This window comes from Somniosus microcephalus, chromosome 22 (assembly GCF_052327205.1).
Source record: "Somniosus microcephalus isolate GS21.2 chromosome 22, FLI_Smic_1.0, whole genome shotgun sequence".
Classification (NCBI taxonomy): domain Eukaryota; kingdom Metazoa; phylum Chordata; class Chondrichthyes; order Squaliformes; family Somniosidae; genus Somniosus; species Somniosus microcephalus.
Window position 1 is genome coordinate 7,011,130 of NC_141008.1, and position 12,599 is coordinate 7,023,728.

Genomic DNA, 12,599 nt, shown 5'->3' on the forward strand with positions numbered 1-12,599 from the left:
ACCCCACTATTTAAAAAAGGTGGTAGAGAGAAAACGGGGAAAATGCTAGAGCCCATTATAAAAGATGTAATAGCAGAGCACTTGGAAAACAGTGACAGGATTGGACAAAGTCAACATGGAATTACAAAAGGTAAATCATGCTTGACTAATCTACTGGAATTTTTTGAGGATGTAACTGGTAGAATAGATAAGGGAGAACCAGTGGATGTGGTGTATTTGAACTTTCAGAAGGCTTTTGATAAGGTCCCGCCTAAGAGATTAGCATGCATAGTTAAAGCACATGGGATTGGGGGTAAGGTACTGACTTGGATAGAGAACTGGTTGGCAGACAGGAAGCAAAGAGTTGGAATAAACGGGTCTTTTTCCGAGTGGCAGGCAGTGACTGGTGAGGTACCGCAGGGATCGGTGCTAGGACCCCAACTATTCACAATATATATTGATGATCTAGACGAGGGAACTAGATGTAATATCTCCAAGTTTGCAGACGACACAAAGCTGGGTGGGTGTGTGTGCTGTGAGGAGGATGCAGAGAAACTCCAGTATGATTTGGACAGGTTGGGTGATTGGGCAGATGCATGGCAGATGCATGATAATGTGGATAAATGCGAGGTTATCCACTTCGGTGGCAAAAACAGGAAGACAGATTATTATCTGAATGGCAATAGATTGGGAGAAGGGGAAGTGCAACGAGACCTGGGTGTCCTTGTGCACCAGTCGCTGAAGGTAAGCATGAAGGTGCAGCAGGCGGTTAAGAAGGCAAATGGTATGGTGGCCTTCATAGCGAGAGGATTTGAGTACAGGAACAAGGATGTCTTGCTGCAGTTATACAGGGCCTTGGTGAGACCACATCTTGTGTATTGTGTGCAGTTTTGGTCACCTTATCTGAGGAAGGATGTTCATGCCATGGAGGGAGTGCAGCGAAGATTCACCAGGCTGATACCTGGGATGGCAGGAATGATGTATGAAGAGAGATTGGGTTGATTGGGCTTATATTCGCTGGAGTTTAGAAGAATGAGAGGGGATCTCATTGAAACTTATAAAATTCTAACAGGACTAGACAGACTAGATGCAGGAAGGATGTTCCCGATGGCGGGGAGTCCAGAACCAGGGGTCACAGTCTAAGGATAAGGGGTAGGCCATTTAGGACAGAGATGAGGAGGAATTTCTTCACCGAGAGAGTGGTGAACCTGTGGAATTCTCTACCACAGAAGGCAGTGGAGGCCAATTCATTAAATATATTCAAGAAGGAGTTGGATATATTTCTTAAGGCTAAAGGGATCAAGGGATATGGGGAAAAAGCAGGGACAGGGTACTGAATTTGGATGATCAGCCATGATCTCATTAAATGGTGGAACAGGCTCGAGGGGCCGAATGGCCTACTCCTGCTCCTATCTTCTATGTTTCTATGTCTCCCGCCTCCCCCCGCCAGCCTGGGCTTGTCTCCCCGCCCCCCACACCAGCCTGGCTTGTTCACTCCCAACCTCCAGGACTAACCGAGGCTCAGATGTCAAGCAAGCCGATTTTGCGAAGACCTCGTCCAGCTAACTTCCTGATTGGCATACGCAGCGTGCCGCTTTAATGTAGATGAGGCCCGAGGCCCAATTATTAGCAAACCTCGATCTGATATCTCTGTGGCACAGTGCCCAATTCACGCTGGTTTCCAACACTAGACCAATTTCTCCCCCTGTGTCTCTGTCTCACCAAAATTATGGTCATTTTAAGGGGGACCACGTTTCATACAAACTGCTCAATGCAGAGCAGACTGGGGACAGGCGATTTTTGCTGTACGTTAGGCACTAAAGTGGCCAAAATGGGCTCTTGAACTGCAACATCAGTTCAGCCCACCTTTAGCGCAAGTAAAGGCGGGCTAAGAACATAAGTACATAAGAATTCGGAGCAGGAGTCAGCCATACGGCCCCTCAAGTCTGCTCCGCCATTCAATAAGATCATGGCTGATTTTCAACCTCAAGTCCAACCAATCCCCATATCCATTGATTCCCCTAGAGTCCAAAAATATATCTATCTCAGCCTTGAACGTACTCAACGACTCAGCATCCACAGCCCTCTGGGGCAGAGAATTCCAAAGATTCACATCCCCTGAGTGAAGAAATTCCTCCTCATCTCAGTCTTAAATGGCCGACCCCTTATCCTGAGACTGTGACCCCTGGTTCTAGACACTCCAGCCAGGGGAAACAACCTCTCAGCATCGACCCTGTCAATCCCCTTCAGAATCTTGTATGTTTCAATGAGATCACCTCTCATTCTTCTAAACTCCAGAGAGTATCGGCCCATTCTACACAATCTCTCATCATAGGACAGCCCTCTCATCCCAGGAATCAATCTAGTGAACCTTTGTTGCACCGCCTCCAAGGCAAGTATATCCTTCCTTCGATAAGGAGACCAGACTGTTCAGTACTCCAGGTGTGGTCTCACCAAGGCCCTGTACAATTGGAGCAAGACTTCCTTACTCTTATACTCCAACCCCCTTACAATAAAGGCCAACATGCCATTTGCCTTCCTTATTGCTTGCTGTACCTGCATGCTAACTGTTTCCTGTACGAGGTCACCCAAATCTCTCTGAACACCAACATTTAATAGTTTCTTATCATTCAAAAAATATTCTGTTTTTCTATTCTTCCTACCAAAGTGAATAACCTCACATTTCCCTACATTATACTCCATCTGCCACCTTACTGCCCACTCACTCAGTCTATCTATAGCCCTTTGCAGACTCTGTGTTCTCCTCACAGCTTACTGTCCCACCTAGCTTTGTATCGTCAGCAAACTTGGATACATTACACTCGGTCCCTTCATCTAGGTCATTAATATAGATTGTGAATAGCTGAGGCCCCGACGCTGATCCTTGCGGCACCCCACTAGTTACAGCCTGCCAACCTGAAAAAGACCCGTTTATCCCTATTCTCTGTTTTCTGTCCATTAACCAATCCTCTAGCCATGTTAATATATTACCCCCAAACCCCATGAGCCCTTAACTTGCGTAACAACTTTTTATGTGGCACCTTATCGAATGACTTTTGGAAAATCCAAACATACTACATCCATTGGTTCCCCTTTATCTACCCTACTAGTTACATCCCAAAAAACTCTAATAAATTTGCAAAACACAATTTCCCTTTCATAAACCATGTTGACTGTCTAATTATTGTATGATTTTCTAAGTGCTCCGTTACCACTTCCTTAACAATGGATTCCAGCATTTTCCCCATGACTGATATCAGGTTAACTGGGCTGTAGTTCTGATTTCTCTCTTCCTCCTTTCTTGAATAGCGGGGTTACATTTGCTACCTTCCAATCTGCTGGGACCGTTAGAGAAACTAGGGAATTTTGGAAGATCACAACCAATGCACCCACTATCTCTGCAGCCACCTCGTTTAGAACCCTAGGATGTAGGCCATCAGGTCCAGGGGGATTTGTTGGCTTTTAGTCCCATTAGTTTCTCAGTACTTTTTCTCTACTGATATTAATTACTTTAAGATCCTCACTCTTATTAGATCCTTGGTTCTCCACCATTTTTAGTATGTTTTTTGTGTCTTCTACTGTGAAGACAGATACAAAATATTTGTTTAAAGTCTCTGCCATTTCCTTATTCCCCATTATAATTTCACCTGTCTCAGCCTCTAAGGGACCAACGCTTCCTTTTGCTACTCTCTTCCTTTTTACATACATGTAGAAGCTCTGACAATCTGGTTTTATATTTCTTGCTAGTTTACTCATTCTATTTTCTCTCTTTTTATCAATTTTTTGGTCATCCTTTGCTGGTTCCCAAAGCTCTCCCAATCCTTAGGCTTACTACTATTCTTTAACATTAGAAGCCTCTTCTTTTAATCTAATGCTATCCTTAACTTCTTTAGTTAGCCACAGATGGGTCACTTTTCCTGTGGAGTTTTTGTTTCTCAATGGAATGTATATTCGTTGAGAATTTTAGAATATTCCTTTAAATGTTTGCCATTGCTTATCTACTGTCGTACTTTTTAACCTAATTTCCCAAACTACCTTAGCTATCTTGCCCCAAATACCTATGTAATTGGCTTTATTTAAGTTTAAGACTCTTTTCCAACTTAAATATTTCACTCTCAAACTCAATGGCCTAGAAATTCGGTATAGCCGCGTTTGGGGCGCTAGTCCTGGCGATGCGCAAAGTTTAGTGCAATTTAGTGCCACCTAGCGCGATATTGGGTTGCAGCACCCCTAAAGGTGATTGCGGCGCTAAATCAGGCGCTTGCACGCTACTCTTAAGGTGCTAACCCGGCGGCGCAACCCAATTTCGCGGCGGCGGGACGCAGTGAGGGTGCTGTCAATAATCACTTTCCCTGAGACACACTGGCGCCGGCCAGCTCTTAAAGGGGCAGGTCAATTGGCATCACCAGACATACTCACTGCCTTGTAGGCCTTCAAAGTGGTGGGAGTCTACCTGTGGCGCACCAGCCTAGCAAGACATGGAAAGGGTGAGGCAGAGGGCGGAACGCCTCACTGATGGGGCATTGGATGCTTTGGTTGGCGCAGTGGAATCAAGGCCAAGGAAGATGGTCGGAATGTGATTTATGTTTTGGACAGTCTCCCAGGTGTGAGAGGCGGTTATGTGTCAGTGTATTAGTTTTGCTTTCTGTTGTCATAGCTTTCTCATGTTTGAAGGAACTACATTTTGTGTAATGAAACATTTTCTTCATTTACAGTGGCCATGCCTGCTATTTACATGCATCTTGCCCTTCACAGGCTTGGGGGTATCAGACCGGTTCCATTCCTGTTCTTGGAATGGCAGCAAGCATTCCGTGAGAGGGGCCTAGAAGCTACTTCTGATCAGCCTCTGACACGCAGCCTGAGAAGAGCCGCTCGCGTAGAAGTTCAGGCCAGCAGGCATCTTCTCAGCCACCGACAGAGATGTCCTGCACCTTATCTGTGGCTGCAGATCTGGCTGAAGCAGCTGGCACAGCTCAGTCACCACCTCCTTTCTAAATCGCAGCCTTCTGACACACTGCTCCTCTGGCATGTTCATGTAGGAAAACTGCTGTCGGAAAACCCTGCCAGTGTAAGGTCTGCTGTGGCGACGTCTGTTGGCCCTCCTCCGTCTGGCCATGCCCGCCCCCCTCTCCCAGCGTCTCAGTGCCCTTTCCAGATGATTCAGCAGCAGGACGTTCCCCTCCAATGCAGCCCCCATAATAAGTGCCCACAGGAAGGTTCCCCGTTGTCAAGGCTCACCAACAGCAAGGTGATGGTCAGAAGGCTGAAGATCGTCTGCCTGCGCTGGCTCAGTGGTCAAATGGCTCTCAGTGTGCAGCTCAGCAACTCTTTGTAGCTCTCGAGGAAGTTGTGCTCCAAAAATGGCTGCCGCTTTTAAACCACACCAGTCCCCTTTAAATAACGCTCCTCCAGCCCGAGAGCGACTTGGTAAGGCCCAGGTAAGCTGTCACTATTAGCGCCAGACGCTACGGAGGGGGGCGCCACTGAATTTCCAGTCCGGGGCGCCCAAAAGGCATTGCACACTCAAATGACATCATAATCAGCCTGCGCCCATGAGCGGGCGCTAAGATTTAGCGCCGGCGCTAAATACATGCTCAATATGGGGCAGCCTTGCGCCCGCCCGGAAATTGGCTAGCGCCCCACTTCTCGGCCTCTTTAGGCATTAATCGGTGGTGCTAACAACCGAATTTCTCCCCCAATGTGAAATGTTATCATATTATGATCCCTCTTTCCCAGAGGTTCTTCGAGCTTTTAGCTTGCCACCACTTTCAGCGAGAGTTCCAGAATCCCCCAAATTAACTTAGCCATTCTAGGTGTAATAAGTGTCACCAATCATTCAATGGTTTCCCGGCAGCAGTGAAGGTGTATGGCTTGGGCGTCATGTATTACCTGCAGAAGATGTGGTGCTTGGGGTTTCCGAATGCAGAGTCTGCAGGAAGTTTTCCAGAGGAACATGTGCGGGAGGCTCCAGCACCTGGAGTTCCTTCGGTCTGGCGTGCGAGACAGTGACAGCAGAATCAGGATTAGCAAACATCTTATCTGGGACTTGGGCAACACCTGAGGCAGTGAAGATGACATGAAGTTAGTGCGTTGGATGTGTCCCAGTACATTGTCAACCTTGAGACATGCTTCTCACATACTTTAAACTGATCCCTAGGATTTACTATTCACCCTCAACTTGGAATCTACATACGATCGGGTAGATACGGAGAAATTATTTCCTCTGGTGGGAGAATCCAGAACAAGGGGGCACAATCTTAAAATTAGAGCTGGGACATTCAGGGAGGAAATCAGGAAACACCGTTTCACACAAAGAGAGGCAGAAATCTGAACTCTCTCTCCCAAAAGGTTGCGGATGCTGTGGGTCAATTGGAGCTTTCAAGACAAGACCGAGATTTTTAGTAGGTAAGGGTATCGAGCAAAGGCAGGTAAAGGGAGCTGGGTACAGATCAGCCAGGATCTGATTGAATGGCGGAGCAGACTCAAGGGGCTGAACGGTCTTCTCCTGTTCTGAATATCCCTATGTTCCTACAAATAGCTGGTAGGACCATCAGAATTCATTCATGTTACTGTTCTTGAATACTGTAGTCATGAAGTCGAGGGGTGTTGGTGCCGGGGTACGGCACACATTCAGTGTGAGCATCAAGCTCTCCCGGGTCAGGGTGGTACAAAGCAAAATACTGCGGATGATGGAAATCTGAAATAAAAATAGAAAATGCTGGAAATACTCAACAGGTGAATTGCTTTTAAGCAGCATTTAAGCCAGTCCCTGTTTAAAACTTGTTACATCTCTAACTTCTTCCAGTTCTGACGAAAGGTCAGTGACCTGAAGTGTTAACTCTGTTTCTCTCTCCACAGATGTTGCCTGACCTGCTGACTGTTTCCAGCAATTTCTGTTTTTATTTCATGTGTAGCACAGTTAGATGTAGAACAAAGCTCCGTTTACTGTACTCCAACCATCGCCAGAATCATCGAATGGTTACCGCACAGAAGAAGGCCATTCAGCCCGTCGAGCCCGTGCTGGCTCTCTGCAAGAGCGCTTCAGCTACTTCCCATTCTGTGCCTGAATAATGCCATGGACCCTGCCCACTGGGGATGGGCTTGAAACTGTGTGAATTCATATAGAACCATTACAGCCAGCAGACACTTCATCCCATCAGTCTGGGAATTCACGAATCGAAAGATATTTATTGTATGACTACGGTTCAAGAATGGGTGTAAGAAATCGATGAAGGGCTTTAGCCTGGTGATGGAGACATCCACTGTATTCGGGCTAGAGATTTACAAAGCCACATCCCATAGACCCAGACCTGAAGGCCCAGATTGTAGCATCTCAATCCAACACTGATTTCTAGATGGTGGCCAGATTTGGCTGAAGGGAATACTTGATGAAAGTCTCTGGGACTAAGTGGTGGTTTACTCAGCTATCTTTACACTATGCCCCACTCTTCTTCTGAGGTATTGGCTCTAGGTCTAGAGTTGCATTGTCTTCGTTCCCATCCTTCATGTGTAAGTCTACCTATCAAATGAGTGTTGGCAGCTATCTGACCATGGGCGGCATCACCTTTCAGCTTGATCTTGTCCTCATCCGATGCGCGGGCAGGCTCGCACACACTTTCTGGAGGGAAACACTGATAGTGATCAGGAGTGGGAACCCTGGATGACTTTCTCTTCTCCAGAGGTGCTGAGGACAAATGTAGTTTCCCTACTGCCAACCGAATTGAGGTTAACTATCTCAGCACAGATCGGGAAGTGAACCTTGGACCTTCAGGTCAGTATAGCTCAACTCCACACTGCCTTTACCAACGGAGGCATGGAGGGAACAAACAGAGTGATTTACAATTGTATCTGAGCTGCTGGTCATTTGCATCTGTCTTCCTTGCACAAGTTCAGGAGGATAATAGAGTTGGTGAGAAAAAATATCACCATTAACTACACGGATATTTTTAAATATAGATATAAAACGTACACGACAGGTTATAATATGACTGGTAGCTGGTCTGTGTAATGTGTACACAGGGGCTTATATAAGACTGAACCGTAGGACTAGTGAGCATCAAGCTCAGCCCTGACTTCTCTACAATTACCAGGAGCCACGGCGCCCAATTGGAACGGAAGTGGGGTTTCTCGTGCAGGAGTGAATGTCCAGCTGTAAGCCTGAAACCGCAGATAGCCGCAACTCCAGGGACCAATCCAGGATGTGGTGTATTTGGACTTTCAGAAGGCTTTCGATAAGGTCCCACATAAGAGATTAGCGTGCAAAGTTAAAGCACATGGGATTGGGGGCAAGGTACTGACTTGGATAGAGAACTGGCTGGCAGACAGGAAGCAAAGAGTTGGAATAAACGGGTCTTTTTCCGAGTGGCAGGCAGTGACTAGTGGGGTACCGCAGGGATCGGTCCTAGGACCCCAGCTATTCACAATATATATGAATGATCTAGACGAGGGAACTAGATGTAATATCTCCAAGTTTGCAGATGACACAAAGTTGGGTGGGCATGTGTGCTGTAAGGAGGATGCCGAGAAACTCCAGGATGATTTGGACAGGTTGGGTGATTGGGCAAAAGCATGGCAGATGCAATATAACGTGGATAAATGCGAGGTTATCCACTTTGGTGTCAAAAACAGGAAGGCAGATTATTATCTGAATGGCAATAGATTGGGAGAAGGGGAAGTGCAACGAGACCTGGGTGTCCTTGTGCACCAGTCGCTGAAGGTAAGCATGCAGGTGCAGCAGGCGGTTAAGAAGGCAAATGGTATGCTGGCCTTCGTAGTGAGAGGGTTTGAGTACAGGAACAAGGATGTCTTACAGTTGTACAGGGCCTTGGCGAGGCCACATCTTGAGTATTGTGTGCAGTTTTGGTCGCCTTATCTGAGGAAGGATGTTCTTGCCATGGAGGGAGTGCAGCGAAGATTCACCAGACTGATACCTGGGATGGCAGGAATGATGTATGAGGAGAGATTGGGTCGATTGGGCTTATATTCGCTAGAGTTCAGAAGAATGAGAGGGGATCTCATTGAAACTTATAAAATTCTAACAGGACTAGACAGACTAGATGCAGGAAGGATGTTCCCGATGGCGGGGGAGTCCAGAACCAGGGGTCACAGTCTAAGGATAAGTGGTAAGCCATTTAGCACTGAGATGAGGAGGAATTTCTTCACCCAGAGAGTGGTGAACCTGTGGAATTCTCTACCACAGAAGGCAGTTGAGGCCAATTCATTAAATATATTCAAGAAGGAGTTAGATATATTTCTTAAGGCTAAAGGGATCAAGGGATATGGGGAGAAGGCAGGGACAGGGTACTGAATTTGGATGATCAGCCATGATCTCATTGAATAGCGGAACAGGCTCGAGGGGCCGAATAGCCTACTCCTGCTCCTATCTTCTATGTATGTATGTATCCAGTAGCCAAGGCCTCGAGAGACCACCAGAGAACATCACCTGCACATGCTCTGTGCCATCAGAGATCGGCTGTACCCCAGCAGGAAATGCAGATACAAGGGCTGATCATCTCTGTGCTGTCTGGGACCAGCGGCCGAGCAGCTGAAGGTGCTCTGAGCCTCAATTACACAATGAGACACCACATGGGTGCCCTTGATGCGAGAGGACGTTTGGCTGCGGTCATGAAGGCAAGTGGAGGTCTATGCACAACCTGGGTCTTAAAGGGATCAACACCATTAAAGGGACAAGCACAGCTGGAGCCCTACAAGAGAGCCGGAAGGATTATTTTTGCAAGTAATGGGGCAGGATTATTATCTGGGCAGCTTCTTAAAGAGAAGAAAGACTTGCATTTCTATAGCACCTTTCACTACCACCGGATGTCCCAAAGCGCTTTACAGCCAATTAAGTACATATTGAAGTGTGGTTACTGTTGTAATGTAGGAAATGCGGCAGCCTATTTGCGCACAGCAAGCTCCCACAACCAGCAATGAGATAATGACCAGATAATCTGTTTTTTAGTGATATTGTTTGAGGAATAAATATTGGCCAGGAACTGGGAGAACTCCCCAGCTCTTCTTCAAATAGTGGCCATGGGATCTTTTACATCCACCTGAGAGAGCAGATGGGGCCTCGGTTTAACGTCTCATCTGAAAGACGGTACCCCCGACAGTGCAGCACTCCCTCAGTACTGACCCTCCGACAGTGCAGCACTCCTTCAGTACTGACCCTCCGACACCGCAGCACTCCCTCAGTACTGACCCTCTGACAGTGCAGCGCTCCCTCAGGACTGACCCTACAATAGTGCGCCACTCCTTCAGTACTGCCCCTCCGACAATGCAGCACTCACTCAGTACTGCCCCTCCGACAGTGCAACGCTCCCTCAGTACTGCCCCTCCGACAGTGCAGCGCTCCCTCAGCACTGCACTGGGAGTGTCAGCCTAGCTTTATGTGCTCAAGTCATGTGGCACAATATGAACATAGGCTCCATCACTAACTGGAAAGGAATAGCAGTATTCTGCAGCAAGCCTTTCCTCGCCTACACCAGCCTGTCCCTATAGGCCACTGCAAAATCCATCAGGGCCTTTTTTAGGCAGCTTTGACACTGCCTGAAATGTGTGCAGTCTTCATTTCGATATTCAATGGGAGTCCTGGATCCGTTCCGGGATCCGTTTGCTAAATTCGTTAGGACCAATCGGAGCTTGCTCAGCGCAAGCACTGACTAGATTTCCAGGCTTTAGAGCAGCTCAACCAGCGGCCCTTAAAGGGGCGGTGAAGAAACCGGCAGCTGCACCTTTATACTTGCCTCCATGTGGAGCCAAGGATGAGCAGAAGCACTCATCCTGGCTGCGTATTAATATGACAGGCCGCTATTGGCCCACTCTGGGTCCCCTCCCCCTCTCGATTCCCTCCCCCTCTCGGTCTCCTCCCCCTCTCGATCCCCTCCCCCTCTCGATCCCCTCCTCCTCTCGATCCCCTCCCCCTCTCGATCCCCTCCCCCTCTCGATCCCCTCCCCCCTCTCGATCCCCTCCTCCTCTCGGTCCCCTCCCCCCCTCGATCCCCTCCCCCCTCTCGCTCTCCTCCCCCTCTCGATCCCCTCCCCCTCTCGATCCCCTCCCCCTCTCGATCCCCTCCCCCTCTCGATCCCCTCCCCCGCTCGGTCCCCTCCCCCTCTCGATCCCCTCCTCCCTCTCGCTCTCCTCCCCCTCTCGATCCCCTCTCCCTCTCGATCCCCTCCCCCTGTCGATCCCCTCCCCCTCTCGATCCCCTCCCCCTCTGGGTCCCCTCCTCCCTCTCGATTCCCCTCCCCCTCTCGGTCCCCTCGCCCTCTCGATCCCCTCCCCCTCTCGATCCCCTCCTCCTCTCGATCCCCTCCTCCTCTCGGTGCCCTCTCCCTCTCGATCCCCTCCCCCCTCTCGCTCTCCTCCCCCTCTCGATCCCCTCCCCCTCTCGATCCCCCCCTCCCTCTGGGTCCCCTCCCCCTCTCGATCCCCTCCCCCTCTCGATCCCCTCCCCCTCTCGATCCCCTCCCCCCTCTCGATCCCCTCCTCCTCTCGGTCCCCTCCCCCTCTCGATCCCCTCCCCCCTCTCGCTCTCCTCCCCCTCTCGATCCCCTACCCCTCTCGATCCCCTCCCCCTCTCGATCCCCTCCCCCTCTCGATCCCCTCCCCCGCTGGGTCCCCTCCCCCTCTCGATCCCCTCCTCCCTCTCGCTCTCCTCCCCCTCTCGATCCCCTCTCCCTCTCGATCCCCTCCCCCTCTCGATCCCCTCCCCCTCTCGATCCCCTCCCCCGCTCGGTCCCCTCCCCCTCTCGATCCCCTCCTCCCTCTCGCTCTCCTCCCCCTCTCGATCCCCTCTCCCTCTCGATCCCCTCCCCCTCTCGATCCCCTCCCCCTCTGGGTCCCCTCCTCCCTCTCGATTCCCCTCCCCCCTCTCGATCCCCTCCCCTTCTCGGTCCCCTCCCCCTCTCGATCCCCTCCCCCTCTCGATCCCCCCCTCCCTCTGGGTCCCCTCCCCCTCTCGATCCCCTCCCCCTCTCGGTCCCCTCCCCCTCTCGATCCCCTCCCCCTCTCGATCCCCCCCTCCCTCTCGGTCCCCTCCCCCTCTCGATCCCCTCCCCCTCTCGGAATCAAAAACACCACAGACTAACTTTCTAAAATTGGGGGGATAGTAAATTCTGAGGAGGACTGAAACAAATTACAGGAGGACATTAATAAACTTGAAGAATGGGCCTATAATTGGCAAATGAAATTCAACACTGATAAATGTGCGATCTTACATTTTGGTAAGAAAAATAAGGAGGTCACATATTACTTGAAAAATACGAATCTAAATGGAATAGAGGAGCAAAGGGATCTCGGAGTACAAACACACAAATCACTGAAAGTTGCGACACAGGTTAACAAGGCCATAAAAAAGCAAATCAAGCACCAGGGTTTATTTCTAGAGGGATAGAATTGAAAAGTAGGGAAGTTATGCTAAACCTGTATCGAACCTCGGTTAGACCACACAGGAGCACTGCTTACAGTTCTGGTCACCATATTATAAAAAGGATACAGAGGCACTGGAGAGGGTGCAGAGAAGATTTACAAGGATGATACCAGAACTTCAAGGGTACACATATCAGGAAAGGATGAACAGGCTGGAAGGTTGAGGGGTGACTTAATGGAGCTCTTTAAA

The 12,599-nt window shown here is 49.3% G+C and overlaps 1 protein-coding gene across 4 annotated transcripts in view; it reads right to left on the bottom strand.

The window, feature by feature from the left end:
* sh2b2 (SH2B adaptor protein 2) overlaps positions 1–12,599 on the bottom strand; it is a 249,364-nt gene that overhangs the window by 60,856 nt on the left and 175,909 nt on the right. For 3 of the 4 annotated variants that reach the window (XR_015073195.1, XM_085964142.1, XM_085964143.1), the window contains one exon: positions 5,869–6,036. The exons of the other annotated variant lie outside the window; for it this stretch is intronic. Coding sequence is in view for 2 of the 3 variants with exons in the window: in XM_085964142.1 (XP_085820268.1) it covers positions 5,869–6,036 (168 nt within the window). In the remaining variant the exon portion in view is untranslated. The remainder of the gene's footprint in view (positions 1–5,868; positions 6,037–12,599) is intronic. 4 annotated transcript variants of the gene reach the window in all.